Source organism: Harpia harpyja, chromosome Z (assembly GCF_026419915.1).
Source record: "Harpia harpyja isolate bHarHar1 chromosome Z, bHarHar1 primary haplotype, whole genome shotgun sequence".
Classification (NCBI taxonomy): Eukaryota; Metazoa; Chordata; class Aves; order Accipitriformes; family Accipitridae; genus Harpia; species Harpia harpyja.
Window position 1 is genome coordinate 74,931,074 of NC_068969.1, and position 20,096 is coordinate 74,951,169.

At 36.7% G+C, this 20,096-nt stretch overlaps 1 protein-coding gene across 2 annotated transcripts in view; it reads left to right on the forward strand.

Moving 5' to 3' along the window:
* LOC128136359 (guanine nucleotide-binding protein G(q) subunit alpha-like) overlaps positions 1-20,096 on the forward strand; it is a 137,647-nt gene that overhangs the window by 102,868 nt on the left and 14,683 nt on the right. For both annotated transcript variants that reach the window (XR_008233339.1, XM_052775756.1), the window contains exons 4-5: positions 8,380-8,508; positions 9,496-9,625. Coding sequence is in view for 1 of the 2 variants with exons in the window: in XM_052775756.1 (XP_052631716.1) it covers positions 8,380-8,508; positions 9,496-9,625 (259 nt within the window). In the remaining variant the exon portion in view is untranslated. The remainder of the gene's footprint in view (positions 1-8,379; positions 8,509-9,495; positions 9,626-20,096) is intronic.

Sequence of the window (20,096 nt, forward strand, 5' to 3'; positions counted from 1 at the left end):
GGTGCATTTCAATGGAATTACTGTGTGCTAAATAGGATGTGCTTAGAGGCACACAAGAGGAAAGATCAGTGTATGAATCTAGGCTTTTACTACAGCAGTGTATTCTTTTTGCTGGTATTGCCTCTAGCAATCAGAACATTCATTCTTTTATTTCATAAAGCTGTAGGGAATTCTTAGGGCATCATGGGTGTGTGTGAGCCTTTCAGAAGGACTAATATTGTCCTAAATTGAGACCTGCTATGTGGCTGACACTGGTATAGCAAACTGTGAACCACTGTCAATGTGATATCTGTGTAACAGTCATTTGTTCGGGGTGAGAAAACCATAGACTCATAATTTATAAGATAAGTAAGCGCATCATTATGTAATAAACATTTTAATACCGTTCATTGATTCTTTCTTCCCTTCATTTGTAAAAACGTACTTGAAGGTTCTAAAGCTATATTTGGGGGCAATTTGTGTTGCAGAATGGTAGATTCTGCTTTTATGTATTCACAGTTTACACAGCCTTACTTGTGTAAGGTTTGCAGTAAGATAAGAACAGCAAATAAAAATGAAAGTCTAAATATTAAGATCAAGTACTAGCAGCAGAACAATGCTAACCCTATCTTATGCCTTAGATATAGTCCCCAAGTATAAAAGGAAGGTCTGAAGAAAGATGGGGCATGAAATCTGCTGCATATGAAAGCACTGCATCCTATAGAAAAACTGAAGATTATGCAACAGAACTAGGGAAATTCAGAAAGGGAAGTGGAGTTACATAAAGCAGTATACAGTATGTATTTCTTTCAGGATCCTTTTTTTTCATGCTGTACTGAACATGTTTTTAATATCTGTGTAATTTTTAAACCACATTTCCTATTAAAAGTTTGCACAAGCATTTTTTTTATTTGATTACTTTGGTTTTTTAGCCTTTGCTAAGGTTGGCTTTTAGGCATGTAGGAAATTGAGGGAGACAGCTAGGTAGGATTGGGTGGGATAAGGATAAAAAGAACACAGGGCAGACTTCTTCCTACCTGACTGCAAAGATCTTAGGTTTACTGTGTTTATTTTAGATTAAGATCAGATAGTTCTGGAAACTGCTACATGTGCCTCAACTTTTCAGCAGTGGTGTAGAGGCTCAGAAATGCAAACCTCTACAGAAATTCTGAAAATTTGGCCGATGCTTCTTTACACTTAGCTTTGTTCATGGCTCCTGTTTGTACACTGAAAATTGATTCTGTTCACTGTGCTGCTGCATGTTAGCAAAGAGGACACTTGTGTTAGTTATTCTGGCAGCTCTGTGAGGTAGGAAAAATCCTGCTACAGCAACTCTAACATTTTGCATATGTGGAGTAGAATGACAAGCAAGGAGTATGTGTTTTCAAAGACGCAGAAAAAGGCTTTTCCCTTTCAAAGCTCGTTTTCCAGATGTGGTCAAAATTAGTGCTAGTTTGGGGTAGTCTCATCAGCCAGTTCAGAGTTTTGCAAAACAAATGAACAGAAAAACTCCATCCCCACCAAAACCACACCAAACCCCAACAACAGTATGGGGAGTAGCCCCACCCAGTTCCAGAATAGCTAGGCTCCAAAGGACAGGGATATATCAGATCTTATTAAATAGTTTGCCTAATTAGCCTTAGTCATAGACTTAGGGGTTTATTTTCACTTGTACTGCCACTGTATGTGTATGAGAGAGAGCATTTTGTAGAGGGTTATACCTATGAACTATCCTAACTTGGAGGAAAATAAATTTTTTTTTGGTGTTAAACCTGACAGCTTTAGGGTTGAAAAGATGTAAATGTTTATGGTTACTAACATACCTGGAAAAAGTCAGCCATGTGGTATCTGTCTTACATGTGGTTGAACACATTGAAAGCATTTGCATATGAAAGGTTGCTGGTAAGCCTTGCGTTTATAGCTGTGGTTACACTGAAATCGCCCAACAAACTTTGTTAAACAACAAACATTGTAGAGTTTCCTGAGGTTTGTCCCTTCCCTCTTCCCCTGTATTCTCATTCTGCCCATTAAGGAACAGTCACGTTGTTTGCTGGCTGGGTGGTAAGAAGTCATCTTTACTGGTTTTAGACTAACCTTTTTATCAGGGCCAATAATTACCTCTATCTCAACATGTTTCTTTTTGTTTTAGAGATTTCTCTTGGCATGTTTTTGGTGTGGTGCCAGGCAGATCCCTTCTCCTCAGCAGAGCCTTTCAGAGGCACTCTGCTCCTCAGGGACTTCTCCTGTGCTCACAAGGTCTTGCAAGCAGACTCCTTCTAAGGACAGTGAGTCCTTATTAGTCACTTATTAGTGAGTATTAATTCAGCATCTTGCTACATCAGTTTTGCCTGCTGAGTTTGAGAAGAGTTACTAGGCCGTACTGATGAACAAAGCAATCGCATTTTTAACCTCGGAAAGGGAAACGAGTGTTACAAATGGATGAAGGCTATAGCTTTTCTACCTTTGCCCGTGCCTTAATGCCTTCTCTTGATTAATTAGGCTATACACTAAACTTAGTTTAAATTTACAGAAATTCATCTTATGGAATTATTCCTGAGAAAATGCTACTTTATCACCTGATAACTTGCAACAAAAATCGGACCTCAAAGATGCTGGAAAATAGTAGCTCGTAGCTGGAGGAGGGTGTTTGTTTGAAGTGCCTGCCCCATGTTTCTTCATGTTGAAGGTGCTTGAAGGCCTCATTCACTGAAAGTAAATTCAAATAAGTCTGTCTTCGTTAGGTGCTGTAGTTCTGGGAAATGAATTAAGGCTGAATGTTGAGCTACCTGTTCATGATGAGGGGGGTTATATTTAAATTCTTGAAGAAGGTTACCAGTTAAAACAACTCTGGTCTGTTTATTAAGGTTAGGAGCTGCACTTCTTTGCCTGATTTCTATATGGGAAAGGCATGTAGGAAAGTACAGAGCCAGTTAATCTAATCCCATGATCCCACTCCTGCTGTTTATTTTGAAATGTGGACAAACAGTACCTCTGAAACATGCTGTCTTTCAAGGGCATCATTAGCATCTCCATAGCCTGGCAGCTTCCCTGAAGCTGGCTGCAGGCTTGGACCTTGTCATAGGTGATGTAAAGTGCATTAAAAATAAGTACTTCTCTCTCAGCGCTGACTGGGAAACAAAAGGCTTCCTCTGCTTCTGGTCAGCATGCAGATCACAAACATGCTGCGAGATGGTGGCAGTTTCTCCTGACGTCAAGGGAGGGCCACTGCCAGCAGCTCATTACACACACATCATGTTGGTAATGCACCTTCTGCCTGTCACTATAGCAACCCCCTGGAAAATTACCTCAGCAGCCACTAAAATTCATTTTTACAAATCTAATTACAGGTATAATTAACTTTTTAAACTTGGTCTGTACTATAAATTTGCTCAGTCCTATGTGGTTTGGTTTTGGGGTTTTTTTTAAAGTAATTTTATGCAATTTTGCCTTTTTTGTTCCTTTGTATAATGCCTAGCTGAGTGGGTACTGTTTGGGTGAGAGGCCATGTAGCTACCCTGTGTCTCATCAAAGAAAGACATTTCTTAGCAGGTGGTAAAAATAAGCTCAGAGTGCCATATAGTTAACGCCTAAATGGCTTGCACAGTTGCTGCTACCTGTCCAACTGAATTCCCCATGGTAATGCTGGTGGTTACCTGCTTTTGGACTAGCCCTCAGGACAGCCGCCAGGGTTTCCGATGTCCATATCGTTATTATAATTTTAAATTTTGAAGTTAATAAACTGAGGAAGCATCTGGTTTGGGCAATTGTTGGCAACACTCTTTTTGTGGAAGTTCATTTTTATGACAAGTCTTGTGGTTTGTTTGCAAGAGTGCATATGTAACCTTTTTTAGTATACGCTGAAGAGTTAGTTGCATTGCAAAGGCTGATTGCAGTATTTGTGCATACATTTTGAGTTAGGCGCTTGTCCTAAAACATCCTGTGCATATCTCTTACGTGCCTAAATTTTTTGTATGTGCACAGGATTTGTTTGTCCAGGTGAGCGATACGTTTGTCAGTACTTTGTTTAGGGCTGCATTAGAGAAGTGCTTTAAAGTCATGATGAATCATTTTTTTAATAAGCGGATACACAAAAAAGTCAATAAAAATCTTCATTTTCTTTCACTCTTCACCCATCTGAATTCAGAGACTTGAGCCATTTCACATAACCCTGGCCTCTTAAGTCCTCTCCTGGTTGCAGATAAGCCAGTGGAGGAAGTAACTCCACCCTGCTTTCCTGCTGGAGCTCATGGACTTCCCACACCTCAGACTGTATCCATCAAATAAACTAGCTTAATTTGAACAATTTTGAACAATTTCAGTAGTGTTTCTTGACTATTCCAAATAATTTTGACAGAAATGGGTTATCAAGCCATTGTACAAGCAAAAGAGCTGGCAGCTGGGGATGGGCAGAGGTGTAGCTAGAGTGGGGCTTGAGCCAGCACGGTTGAAGGTGGAAAAGGATTGGCATTAGCTAGCATGTTTTGATGTTTCTATTTAAGGTTGCTGCTTGCTAAATTAATTAAAAAAAAAAAAAACCTGTTAGTTTAAAAAAATGTAGGATGCTCAAAGCCTATGCTTGCAGTGCTACATTCCCCTAGTGATAAGAGAATTTCTTTAAACTCTAGCTTTCATGTGAGGAAAAAAAAAGTTAAATTTCCAACCCTTTTGGTATGAGGAAGATTTGAAAATATAAGTCTTTATTGTGGCAATGAATTAAACTATGATAAACCAAATAAATGAAATTCTAAATTTTCAGTGTAACAGGACCAGCTATAATAGTAATATGTGAAAAATGTATGTTCTGGTAGTATGTCTTTACATATTGAAGGTATTCCAGTTTTCTTTTCTTTTTTTATGTAAATAGTCACCTGTATTCATTTACATATTCCCTCAGCATTTTGAAATAGTGAGTCAACTCAACAAATCAGTTATTCAGAAAAATCAGACTTGTCACCCCAGCCCCCCAAATGCAATGCAAAAATCTACTCTTGTGCTTCAAGAATAGAAAATGTCTTGGGTTTTGTCTGTGTAGTACTGTGGACATAGAAATACAGTGTTAAACAATTAATACAAAAGTCATGATAATGTATTGAGCGTAAGTGTGTTGATTTGCTCCCACTGGCATTTTAGGAAGATTGCACCCGACTAAAGAGAGACGATTCATTTTTGCAATATATCAAAAATCTTTGGATGTGATATAAAGCAGTGGGTACAATGGAAAAGAAAGACCCTGATGTCAATCCTAATGATACATGTTCTTACCCAAACATAACAGAGTTTTTAAATTAATTGTGTTACTTTGTTTTAGAGGTTACATGAATTTTAAGAGCGACTTAAGGAGTTTTTAGTGATTTTAGAGTATCTTGAAAGGAACTTTGTGTTGCTGCTGCAGGCAAAGCTGTCAGTCTGATTTTCAGAAAAAAGTTTAATCCCCTTGAAGTTTATAGAAGAATGTGAAGTTACATTATCCTCATATGTTAACAGGAAGTGTAACTGATCTGCAGAACTGTTAAAGTCATTAGCAGAAAATAATCTACTCCTTTGCTTCAGAGCAACAACGCACAAACTTCACTAAAATCTGAATTCCAGCACAAGTAATTCTTCAGCAGAAATGTCTCTGTTAAAAGACAACAACAACAAATCAAAACTTAAAAGAAAAACATTTTTTTTCTACTTAATAAGAATTTCATTGACTATTTGCTGTATGGTCACGGGGTGAAAATAACAATAATAAAAAATTAAAAGTAAGGTTGTGCAGCAGAGAACTGAGACATTTTCATTTAAGTAAGTGGATACAATAATACGATTGTTTATTAAGTTTTAAGTTAGAAGGAAATGTAGGGACTAAATATTATTTGAAAACAAAAAATACAGGATGTATTCTAAATTGCTTTCATTGGACTGTAGATTCTGGTTATGATTTGTCAGTATCACAAAGATTTTCTTTTAAAGGATTTTGTGGATGCTGTCTCACTTTTTTTCTGTGAGGTACTCTTACTGGTTTTGATACTGCTTCCTTGATTCTGGGTTTGAATGTATAATTTAGGACACTTCTTAGAGAGCCCAACATCCTTTGATCTGTTAAGTGAAGAAATCTAGGAAAGAAATAGGACTCCATGAGGATGCATAAGAACTCTTCCATGCACTGTGTAGGCTCTGTGAGGTGCTATGGGTGAAATGAGTGAGAAGGTTGCTGTTTAGTAATTGAATGAGCAGAACTTGAGCAGAACTGAATGAGAATGAGGAAGAGGTAAGTACTTTTTAAGGATAGATCAATGCTTCTGGAACTTAATGGCGTCATTGATTTGTGTAAGAACAAAAAAAAAATCATCTGCCTGCTTAATGGTTTGCAGTAATGCAAATAAGATTTAACTCATTAATATCCCTTTGCATTATTGCCTTTCTAAAATCAGCCAGATGCGCATTATAGTGTATTTTAGTAACATCTCCACTGTGCTGATGGTGCAGAGGTGCAGTAACCAGGCTCACGTTGGAGACTACAGCTGAAGCTTGCCAAAGGAATGCAACAAGATAATTGTGTAAATGGGCCGCTTACCAATTTATTCAGTAAAAATTCTCCTGCTCTAGTGAATACCACTGTAGCATGTAATGACCCACAATGCTTCTTTGAACCCCTCCAAAATACGGTCACAAAGCAAAACCAATTGGGGTGGGGGGGGGGGGAAGCTAGTTCAGGGTTTCTGTCAGTTTCTTATTGTGGTAGTTCTGGATTTCATTCACTTTTTTTTTTCCACCAACAAACTGATGATGTGCTTGTCCGTTCTGTTTATTGTGTAAAATACCTGAGGGCAGATGAAGTGGTCAGACTTTCACACCTTTTTCTTATTGGCAGAAACTAATCGGCATTCTCAGAAAATATTTTCAGAGTAGTAGCTTCTGAATTATCCGAGATACATGGTTCGTCACATCTTCCTAACTAGGTGTAACTTTCTCACATTCAATGTTTACTATTGGATTAATCTTTCATGAATAAAATCATAGTGAGGGAGATTTGAAAATGTTTTTGGCTCCCTCGCAGACCTAACAAATTCTTCTGTGTTTTTGCTGTAAGGTGGAAATGAAACTGATTTGTTTCTATCACTGTTCAGGATAACTTGCTCTCACTATTTCATTAAGAAATCATTGAAAGCATCCAGAAGAAGTCTTAACTGTTTCTTGGGGGGGGGGGGGTATTTGAAAAGAGCACCTTCACTAACAACTACAAGGAAAAGAACATGTTCAGAGCCTCGTGATACTTTATCATCATTCTATAAATTACAAGCCCGTTGCTGTCCTCCCCCCTAGAATGAGTGAGGGCACCTGCAGGTTAATTTATCTTCTCAGTGGCTTAACTCTAGGTCATTCTTGTGCTGGGAAGTAACCAAATGCCCAAGAACTTCATTTCCTGCAGCAGTCTTTCTCCCAGACATTTACCACGGGGACAGCCGAAGCTGCCTGGTGCACCGATTTCATGAGATGTCCAGCTTCTGGACCCGAACAGGCTATCACACACACATTGGTAGACCTCTTTTCTGAAGCATCTCTTTTATGAGAATTAATTAAAACCTCCAGTACACTGGTGCTTTATGGTTGAAACCCACCATTAAGCAATAGCAGAACAGTTTTGTGTTGTAGTTAATAAAACTTTACAAGCAATTTTATAGCAATTTCGGGTTATTTGCTAACCGACTGGGGTGTATTTCATGTACTGCAGGCTTATTAGCTTAAGCAGAAGTTTCAGTGTGAATGCAGGACTTCCAGGTGCCAGCGATCCCACTAAATAATCGGTGCTGCCTTCTGATAACAAGATCTGGAGAGTTTTACAGTTGTCAGTGGGTGGTGTTTTCCTTTTTTTTTATTTTTATTGAATCTCCAAACAGTACCATTTATCCTCTTGTCATTTTGTAACTGATAATGATCTGTTCTGTAACAGTTCACTGTTCTTGGGAGATTCATGTTTGTCTATCCATGTATGTGTGTAGATACTGCAGAGTGAATATCAAGAAATATGTTACATATTCAAATAAAACTGTGCAATTTTGTACTTCTCACACATTTTATAATATTACTTGTCTCTAAATTGCCTAGAATTGTGTAATTGAAAACTTTGAATCTCTGGTGAATTTACACATGAAAGCCAAGCAAACTTGTATGAGAAAAACAAGAATAATTATGCTACCCTTCTGTAGAAGTTACCTGAAGCTATGAAAGTGTACAGGAAGGGAGGATGGAGCACATTTTTATACTTTGTCCCCTCTTTTATGCCAATAATGCTCCTTTTTCTGTTGTACTTCTTCCTAACCCAGAGCCCATTTCCATTCCCAAGTCTTCCTTTCTCTTTTCCTCAGTGGGATGATGGTGTCACTGTCTTTCATTCCTGTTGTTTCTCCCTGTCTATAGCTATCTTAATGACTTGGACCGCATAGCAGACTCCACGTATCTGCCAACTCAGCAAGATGTGCTCAGAGTTCGAGTCCCAACAACAGGGATCATTGAATATCCATTCGACTTACAAAGCGTCATTTTCAGGTAGAAAAAAAGTTTTAACACCCACTTGCTTTGTTTCTTTTGTTTCCTTTTACATTAGTAATACCAGGTATAGGATATTGGTTAAAAGTGCATAAAAAGCAACTATTCTATGTTTTTAAAATATGGGCTTGGTCATTATATTTTCATGTAATTGTCCACATGTAATAAGGAGCTGATGTTAAAGATGTCAAAAGGATGAAAGACAATTAGGTTTGTCTTTTTCTGAAGGTAGTTATTACTGATAGAAAACCTGCAATTAATCTTTTCAATAATATATATCAAGGTTCCACTATGAATAATATTCTGAAAATACAATCATGTGTCTTCATAATTCTTGTAAATTATGAAATACAAAATTACCACTTATGTTGTTGATTTTTAGGCAGAAATTACTCTCCTTTCGAGAGGAATCACCCTACTTGAGTGCAAGTATAGTTGTTTAAAAAATAACTATGAAATTGCAACTGCATGTTAGACACCTGTATTTAGTTACACTGTGACATGGGATGAAGTGGGAATACACTGTGAGCAAATTGGAGTTTTAATTTTGGATATTAAAAATTTTAGTAGATACCTATTGTGTTCTATTTGTCCTCTTAAAATGGGGCAGCTTTAACAAGTCGGGAATTTTGACTCTGGTAATTTGGGGGGGAAAAGGCAAACCGCCAAGTCTGTTCTGTTCACATCTGTTTCTGCTGAATATGCAGGGCATACATTGCTGAATCATGGCTCATGAGACCTTTTTGTCAGAAATCTGAGGGGTTTGAGACCCACAATAATTTAAATACAGAAAACATAGCAGACTTAAAAGCAAATATGATTAACTGTCTACTTATAACAGAATCCATTAAATATCAATGGAAAAAATCATTAAGAAAAACAAACCAAACTGTGTTTTCAACTAAATTCTTGAATTTTGTCGTGTGTGTGCTTGTGTGTTTATCTGTTAAGGTATTCATGGAGTTGATGTGGATGTTAATTTTGCAGAATGGTGGATGTAGGAGGCCAACGATCAGAAAGAAGAAAATGGATACATTGCTTTGAAAATGTCACATCTATCATGTTCCTAGTAGCTCTTAGTGAATATGATCAAGTGCTTGTGGAGTCAGACAATGAGGTAAGCAAGCATCAGCAAAAAGCAGCAGTTTTAAAGAAAAAATAACTTCTCTTGTCCAGTCCCAGATGCTTTCCAAATGCGTCTACCAGCAGTCATACACAACTGCACCCAATGGAGTGAGAAGCACTACAGGGATCAAGAGGGGAGGAGGGAATCAATCTTCAAATATGGTAAAGCTAATCCACTCCATGGAGGATTCAAAGAAACCTATCTATTTTGTGTTGAAGGGGAATACAGTTGAATATAGGGAAATGTTCTTAGTGTAGCTATTTGTGCAGTTAGTGTTAATGTAGCAGAGCCACAAAAATAGGTCGTGGAAATGAAGACAAAATTTATAAATTCTTTGCTAGAACAAACCCTAAAGTAGTAAACTTCATTCCTTTGACTTAAAGCATAGGATGTATATTGTATTTTTATTTCAAAAAATAACAGAAGTAAGAAAGTGGATGAGCTGAGGGGGCAAAGCACACTAATACTCAGTATTTTGAATGCAGTTTTACAGAGTGGGGAGATGATTTAATGTTTAGATTTTTTTGTCTTTCCTGAGGACTATTTTAAATTATTCATCAAACTTTTATACTCACTGGCACTGTCCTATGCAAGTCTTTTAACACATACTTACAAAAGTTAGGTGAAAAAAATAAAACATTTGAATGTTCTTCATGGCTGCATACATGTTGTTTAAGAGAATGGTTGACATAACAAGGTAAAACAGATGTCCCTGGACGTTCATGTTTGTATGCTGAACTTTCTTCAGGATTCATTTTTTAATAAAGTCTGGGACCTCTCAAAGCTGTTACATTTATAGTCTTTCCATAAAAGAAAAATACTGTTAATGTGAGTTATATAATCAACTATATCATTCAAAGCTGAATTTACGAAAATGATGATGTAATCTGCACCAACTTCATCTCTTGCAATTTTGGAAGCTAGACACGTGTAGATAAAAAGACAACTCGGTCAAACTTGGCTCACTTCAAGCCAAGCCAGAAATGGTTGTATCTTTTTCTGTTTGCAACATTCTTTTGTAGCCACAAAGTCAACATAGAAGTATTAAGCATTTTAATTATACAAGTCAAAACAAAATATATTGGAAATCAAATACAGAAAAATTAATTATGATAATTTTCAAATGCTATTCTAACTATCAAAAATAAACTTCCAAACTTTCTGATGTTAGCTATTTATCACTGTGTTTTCATACTGTCTGTCTCACAGGGAGTAGTTCTCGTAGGAACTGTCTCACAGGGAGAGGTTTACTAGATTCTGATTCCCTGTTGAGTGTGTCCTGTTCTAGATAGGTGGCTTGCTCAGACGCTTGCTCTTGTTTGTCAGATAACTTCAGTGTGCGTATCATAACTTAGAGCATCCTTACTGTAGAAGGTGGAGCAATATCTTCCTAGGCTGAATCATTTGGAGTATCTTGCTCTGTGTTCTTGTAAGCTAGAAGAGTTCACGTGTTGGGAACTGAATAAGACATCTGACTGAAGATTTCCTTTATGTTTTGGGCTCTCCAATGAAGTGATACCTGAAGCTGTGATAGCTTTTCTATAACTACTTTTCAACTATTATGAAGAAGATCACTTTACTTGTAAAGCTGTTTAAATTTTTCAAGTTTTCACTTTCAAAACACTTGGAGGCAAAAGCTGTAAAACTCCTCGTTGTCTTGCAAAATGGTTCTTCCACCTCACTGCTAAACTATTTACGTTTCTTATTAACAACAGTGGAAAATTTCTGAACCTTTTTGTCTTTCAGTTTAAAGTATGTTCATAACTTTAATTCAAACCAGTTTTTATTTTCAAGTCGTACATACATACATACCCTAGTAGCATATTCCAGCAGCCTTAGGCTTGTGTTACTCTAGCTCTGGGATGGATCCAGACTGTCTTAGAGCTAAGCACCCATCTGGACAGTTTAGTTTTGGCTTTCAGCAAGCTGAAAGCTATCTGTCAAGATTTTGTTGGTATACCAGAGCGCTGCTTCCTTCCCTTCCTTTTCACCTTCCCTGTATCTCTAAACATTGCAGTCCCAGAACGCATGGGAGAAGAATGGGTTTATTTATTCTGCATAAAGCAAAGTGTAGTTTGTCTGAATGTGGGTGTGGCAGAAACACAGGAAAAGGTTTTAAATGTGTTAGTTGACACCTTGAATTAAGAAATTTAGCCCCCAAAAAGATTTTTGTTCTTTACTGGGGTGTGAGAAGCTCAGTAGGGAGGACAACAATTTAACTTGGAGACTTTGGTAATCAGCCAAGACATACTTTTCACACTTACCTTTAAATTGTGAAACAGTATTAAAATTATAGCACCAAAGTGAGTGTGTGTCAGTGCCCTACTTTCTTCGTATGCCATCAGTGTGATACTGTGATAGAATCTGATCCTTCTTTGATCTGTGTGCCTCTTACTGAAATTAAAAGATCTGACTCGACAATTTGCAGTGTTCTGCTACTCCTTTTGCATGGCCTGATTAAACAGTATGATTTTTGTAAGATGGCCTACTTTCTTTTTCTAATTAGTTCACTGCATGTTATTGCCTGAAGTCTTTTTCCTCGTAGTATGTTTTTACAAAGAAAACTGTGCTTTCTAATCATCTGTGGCATTCTTCTTAGTTAATACATTTTTTCATTAATCTCAGTTTCATGAGTAAACATAAATCTGCAAGAATTATTATTTGCCATTTAGTGCATGTATGTTCATATGACCCTTCATCATTATGAAACTGGTTTAGAGCCTTTAAGACTCTTGGTTTGTATTTCAAGATGTAGTGCCTGATAGACTCTCAGTTGTAAATCTATTTGTTCCCTTGTTTAGCTTATTCAAGAGAAATACATTTGAATTATAAATCAGATGAGGCTATACTGAGTTGACAGGCTTTGCTAGTGTCTCTCCAGGGCTTTTACTTACTGGGTACATGTGGGATTGAGCTGGGAACTGTTTCTGTCTTCATGCCCGTGGAGGAGTTAAGTATTGAAAGTTCTGAGAAATATATTATAACTACTCTATAAGGGGACATCATACATAGAAAATAAGACAAGTGTTCAGACTGCCTGGTATTCAGAGTCCTGTGTAGAATGACTCTTAAGTGATACATCCATGAAATTGCACTCCCATGACAAAGATCTGCAGCTAAACAGGTGTGGGTTTCAGTCCTGAAGAAAAGCACACATGGCTGCCCAACAGTATTTTAACTATGATTCCTCTAACAGGCAGTACTCAGAAACAACATCATCTCTCCTCTCTTAAGTATGTGTCTAGATTGTACATAACTAAGCATCTGATTTTAGTGCATAAATACAAAATGAGAAGAATTGGTAAGGACAGTATATTTAAACATATCTTTCAAAAATTTCAGACAATGTACAGTATTGAAATGCCTTTCTCTTTTTAAATATATGTAAAAGGAGAGATAGCTAACTGTTCCGAATTCTGCCCTTAATAAAACAGTAAGTCTGTCTAGATTCATTGGTGGAAATCAGGACAAAATTTGATCCAGAGGACATAATATGCTAATTACATTAATAGTACTGTAAATTAAGTAAATCGTCCCTCAGTCAGATATGATGTGATGAAGAACATGTTATAAGTTAAATTATCAGATACTTGACCTTTTCACTTTTTCAGAAAAGTCTGACAGAATTAGAGGTGAGACAAAAAACGAAGGAATCATCTCTCTGGTAAGTTAGTTTATGATGTATTATGTCCTCTAGGTCAGGCTTTTGCTCTGTATTATACCAGCAGATCTGGAGAAATTTGCAGTTTTATCAAAAAGAACAGTTTAGAACTTTTCAATTTTTAAAATCAATTTGTTTTCTTAAATAAAGGATTTTTTTCTAGATAAAGTATATCAATCCATATTCCAGGATATGCTGCATTTAAATATGTATTGCAGGTAGCTCTTCTAAACATATAAAATCTCATGGTCTCAGTGCAATAAATGCAAAAATGAGTTCCAGCTTTATAAGAGAGCTAGTAACCACTTGCAGTTATGGAAGGACTGGAGACATTACATACCTGTAAAATCTGGTTTCATAAAAAAGAGATTTTCGTTATCTTTGCAGACCTTGTTAAGTACTTCCAGATGGCAAAATAAAGGATGGTATTTATTGATGCTTGTACATATTTTTCTTCTGCATTAAGGCATATATGATTTCATATAGCTTGTGTAGGTCTATGGTGGTTATGAAAATGTGGGCTTTTTATAGGTAGAGATCCTTTTTTTTCCTGTGTTCCCAGAGGAAGAACAGAAAAGACAGGATGCAATTTCCTCAGTTCAGCTAAATTAATGGATTAATAGGCTAAGAGAATTTTTGAAATTTTCTAAACTATCAAAAAGCAGATACTGTCTTTCCTGAGGTATCATCAGAGGCTGCAAAGCTACAGAGGCATTGGACAGCATAAAGTACTCACTGATAAAAGATCATTTTTAGAAGTAAATCAGTATGATTATTCTGAACATCCATTGCACAAAATAAATTGGGGGAGAAATGCCAGTTTAGATTATTTTGGTCAGAGCTGATATATTTTGGTTTAAAAAAAAATAGAAATACAGTTGTAAAATGTGAAGTTTTAACAGGATTGGAGATAAATGTTGCTAATACAACTAATATTCCTTCCACTTTGACTTTTGAGTAAGGAATTTCACTAATGCCCAGCATTATAAATACATACTATGTATCCTAGATACATATGAATATCTTATATATGCATCTCTATGCCTTAGGAGAACAATGATTTTTTTCATTATTTTAATTGTTAAGCAGTTTCTCTTCACTGATGAATGAAACCACGTATAAAAGAACCATTGAAGTGCCTCTTCCTTTGTTAAAATAGTAACATTAATATAACTTTAAAAACTTGTTTTTCATAGGGTGGTTTATTTGCTGGGTTTTCACTGAGCTTGAATAACAAAGCAAATAGAAACTATTTTGCTGTTAAGGTCTAATTCATTTATATGTCCTATCCAGACAGGTAATTTGCAACCCTTTGAAGAGGTTTATTAAGAACAATTATTGATTCTTTTTAATCGGAGATTCTTGTTAAGTAGCTTACTGCTCTTTATTTTAAAAGCTTTTGTTTTAAACCTTTTTTTTAAGCTTTTGTTTGTTTTTTTAAAGCTTGTACTATGTCTTAATAAATTATTTTATTTAGCTGCAGCCAAAATCGTTAGTGTTAACATAATAAAGTGTAACTGAATTTCTCTTAAACCAGTATTTCCTTCCCTTCCCTTTAATCATCAGAATTGTCATCTGATTTGCATTAAAGCTTTATAGAAAGTACCACCTTATAATTCATGTATTTACAGGTTTGATCCCAGATTGCGGTTCTTGCTGAAAATGTTTGTAATGTATGAAGCAGGCTGGAATGGCTTAAGAATTCTGAGTTTTTAAAATAATAACAAAATTGATTCCTTGGCTTAAGAAATCCTAGACACATGCCTTCAAGCTATGTCTAATATTACTATTACTTCCTGTGTGTCCTCCTTTCACACATGTTAAACTATTATCTAGGTTCTGGCTTTTCTGTGATCTTGACAAATGCCATATTGCTCAATGGACAGCCACAAAAATGATGACATAAAGATAGTTTTCCCAGCTTCTTGCTTTTGCCTTGTGTTCATCTGTCCACTGGCTTTCACTTCCTTATGATGCAGAACCAAATGGTTTGTCTGCTTTAAGGGCCTGCATCATCTAACCTGGTGTGATAACCAGATTGAATCTTTCTCGCGCCAGTCTTGATCAGTCATTTTTAAAATATTCCAACAAATACTTTTGCATGTGTTACCATTCTCCTCATTGTGAACAGGAGTTCCCCAGAAACTTGCCTAATCCTGCTCCACTGCTGCTGTGTAATACACAGTGGTGTAGCAGCCAGAGCTGTGGGAAGACTGCTGCTTGCACTGTTGTGAATTCTGCTGCTATAACTTGATGCTCTCTCATTCTGTTTTCAGCATCCTGTTGTCTTACAGATTTATCCTGAGTTTATAAACTTTTAAAGCAGTGGCTGTTACTTAGGAGCAAAGTGCAGCTGTGATCCCCCATCAAGTCTCGATGTTTCTGAAATGTAGACTAGCCCGTTCATTTACCAGTAGCAGATGTTTGCATGGCAGTAGCAGTAGGAAAGCATAACATTTTTGAGATGTGAACAGAACTAGAAGTGACTCAAGCAACATTTCCAAAAGTCATTGCACAAACCTTACAGAAATTCAAGGGGGTAGGCAGACAAGTGGAACAGGAGAGGTGGAAGGAAGAAGGGCCATGTGACTGGTGGAGTCCCTTTTAGAAGCAGTGTGGAGCTAAATAACCTGGGAAGAAAGTTGTTCTTAAAAACACTTCGTCCAAAACATTATCAGCAGGGTATCGTTAAAACTGTAGTGACTTAATAGTCTGTAAATACAGTGGTCCTCAGTAAAACTGTCTTTAGCTTGGTGTTCATAGATCAAGAGGGCTGAAGCATGATAGCTACGTATGAGTGTGTGAAGTAGAATTGGTTGCTTAGAGGGGTAGGATCTCCATCCTGGAGAGAGATGTTCAAAGCTTGACTGGACACAGCTATGAGCAACGTAATCTAATGAGAGAGTCCTACTGGGAGCAAGGAGTTGGACCAGATGACTTCCACAGGTCCTTTCCAACATAAATGTTTCTGTGATTCTAAGTAGAAAAATCATAGTTTGACAAGTGAAAAGAGATTTTTTTGCTTGTTTCTTTGGCGATCATCTTTGTGATCATGCCATAAGGTTTTGCCATAGCTTCTTTAAAACCCTGAAGAACCCTACTTAATTCAGATATCCACCATGAAATCAATGTAGTTACATTCACAGTACTTAATTTACACTGAAAAGCTGTCTTGTGAATTTATTAGAAGTAAAACTTGTACGAAGGCAAAATAGGATATTTAGAAAATTAGGGCTTCAGTACCTCAGCCACAACTGCAAACTGATACTGAAGGAACTTTGTAGAGTGGTTTTCTGCAATGTTTCTGTGCTTCAAGTACTGAATAAAGGCACAGTGCAAGGATGTCAGTTCTTTAGATTGATGGAAAATTTTATTATTCTTAGGTTGTCCCAAGTAGAAAGGATTGCTTGGTTTGTTAAAGAATATTCCAGTTAAAGTCTAATATATTAAAATTACTTGAAACCCAGGATAGGTATTTTTACTGTGAATTCATTTGTGTGTGCATACAGGTATGTAGGTGCAGGCATACCTGCTCATGTTTTGAATCTGGACAAAATACATCTGCAAAATAGATGAATATCCAAAGCCTAGATGGAACTTCAGTAGTGTTCATCAGTGCACTCTGTTAATGGGTGACAAATTGGTACAATGTTTGAGTTGCATTTTCTTTTGATATGGGACAAAAGTAAGAAATGACGTGAGGCTACAGAGTTCAGAATACTTTCACTCTTTATGGAGGCGATTATCTGAAGCATGTATTTAATTTTTTTCATCAGAACTATCTTGCTGTTCACATCTGGGCATGCTTCCACTTCTCTTCTAGCACTATGTGTTCCTTATTCACAGGCTAGCCCTACATGGCTTAGCATGAAGGCTGAAAGAAAACAATGTTGAGATCAGAGCACTTCTCTTTTTCTGCATTGTGAATAAACACAATACTTCAGTAGTTTGGGTTTTTTCATCAACATTCAGCAATCCAGAACAACTGAGCATAGGGCAGAGGGATAATATGAACTCCCAGATAGAATAAAATCCTCAAATGGTCTTCATAATTATTTATTTATTTTCCATGGGAAATAAAATCTCCAGAGCTCATTGTTTATTTGGAAACTAGAGAAAATAACACATTAACCACCTGTGCCAAACCTTGTTGCTGTATGTATTGTAACTGTTCATACCTCTTCACACATACGCATGTGTATTTTCTTTTTGGTTTGTGGATAAAGAGCCTTCCAAATGTAAAGTATCAGTAGTGAGAAGCAATTGCATGAGGAAGAGCCAGAGCCTCTCTCTCTTTTTGCTTAAGTGGGTGGTTCATAATGGAAATGGGAGGTTGAATGACTGTGAACCAGCTTGCAGAGGCTGCCAGAAATGCTGCTGGTAAATGTTGCTATTGGCAGCAGTTGCTGGCAAAGACAATTGCCACTTATTTTATTCAATAACCAGTGTCAAAACTGTCCAGAAAAGGGCCTTTTCAATGACAATTTAATTTTAAAATATTTTCACGCACTTTTCTCATAAATATGTAGGTATTAATGAAGAAACATTTATTCTGACATTCATGTTATTTCATCAAAATTAATTTAACAGACTTTTTTTATTTAAAACATTTGACAGCAATGTTTGGACCATGTTTTTTGACCACTTTTTTTTGAACAGTATATTTGTGCTTTGATGGTTGTTGAACATGTTGATTTGATGGATTTCAGCTGTCATTTGGTTCATCTGTCCCTCTGCTGGGTACATAAAATTGCTGTGTATTTGAGAATGCAGTGTTGCAACTTTAAGTTGTTGGAGAGGTGAGAGTTATTCTCCCAGGTGATTTAAAAATACAGTTCCCACCTACAGAGATGTCTTCCCAGTCCTCTACCAGCAGCCTTATTTGTCAGGCTAGTTTGCAGAAAGATTCAAGACCAGTGAAGAAAATAAAGGAATTATTCCTGAGCTCTGTGTTAGAAGTTGTCTCTTACTGCATTTGAGTTAGTCATCAAAATATTTGTACAACCATTGCAGTTTTTTCCTAGATGGCTAGTTACAGCAGTATAGCTGCAAGATTATACCTCGTACTGGTGGCAAAAATCTGAAGTGCTTCCAGTTTTGATACTGTGTTTACTTCTTTTACATAGTGGAGGACTCTACACTTACCTCCCATTTCCTGATTTCCTCTGTTATTTCCTAACTTTAATGTAGCAGCTCTATTAAATTTCTAGCCAAGGAATACACTGTAGGTCTTTCTGTGCAGCCAGACAGTGCTTCTACTTAAGTAATTGCTGGAAGTCTTAGTTAGAGAATGGAGACATTCCTAATTAATACAGACTTTAGCACAAAAACCATTCACATGCACAAGATTTTGTCAGGTAAAATAATAGACTAAAGATTACTAAACAACTTCTGAAATATTAACCCCTGCTTTTTTTTCTGAAGCTGTCTTGTGTCAGTATCTCCTCTTCTACAATTAGCATCTCTGAATGCCCTCTCACTCAAAGATTTGTTACCAGCATAACGTAGTTATATACACAGTCCAAGTTGTTGACTGAAAAATGCATCTTGTTTACCTCTGCACCACCTTCTCTCTTATCATATCAACAAAATTCAGTCTTTCAAAATTCGTGAAATCCTAATTTTAACAGACAATATTTAAATTACTAACAATTTTAAGAGAAAAATGAATTACATTTTTTATTGAATATGTAAGTTACAGTATGCCCACTAGATGCCACTCTAGACAGTCATGGGTGAAACTCCACTACTGCTTCTGTATTGTTTCAGATTAATGTTGTACTTAGTCTTTTCTGTCAAAGCACTATGTTTGTTGGCTGGGAAATGCCACTTTCCCTTCACTGGGGTACAACTTTTAAATGCTATGTTAGCACTCTTCAGGTATTTTTCAGGATTTGACTTCTTAGAGTCAAATGCTTATAAATTATGCCAATTCTATTATTTCTGTAATTGCAGGAGTAATTGTGTATTTTTTGAGAGCAACAGATAGCAAAGAGAATTTCAATACATTAATCCAAACTATAAATCCATCATTTTAACATGAAAACTGCAAGTATAGGATCTAAAAAAAAGTGGAAGGAAGTATACTCTTTTTTAATCTATTAAAAAATGAGGAAGAGTAAGAGATCACGTTTGGATAAAAATGTGAGAAAATGTGATTTGTGTGTCTAGTTACACTTGTGTTAATGTTTAACCGTCGTACAAAAGATTATCAGCATAAAATCTTTTATATAGTAAGAGATACATGGTAGAAAGCAATTTCACTTTATTTATGTTTCATAAAAACATGTTTCCAGTCATAAAACTGGACGGTCCCATGATTCATGAATAGGTACGGTGGTTTTTCTTGATATTTAATGAGAAATTGGAATAATCCTGTCCAAGATTATATGATCTGTTTATAGTTAACAAATTTGTATTCACTTGTGGAGTTTGTCTGCTGTGTTTTTTATTCTGTGTTTCGTGATGGTATTTTTACATTGAACTGGTGTCAGGTTGTGTGGAGCATGGGAGAATTTTATGCTGGCATCTGCATATTGTAACGAGAAAGATGGAGTAATGGCTGGCGATGCCAGTATGCCTTTATGCAGTTCAGGACTGACTACTGACATAAGCAAAGCAGGGAAGTTGCCCAGGCCAGCAGATCTTGGGGGATGCTTAAAACAGCGATCCCGCTGCTCATTTTCTTTGTGCCAGCTGCCTGCAAAGCCAGGGAGGCCACGATGAGCTGTTGCTGCTGTTGGAGGGGGATTGCTGTAAAGACTGGCGTCACTGCTGAGAATGGCTGTCAGCTACTGAGAA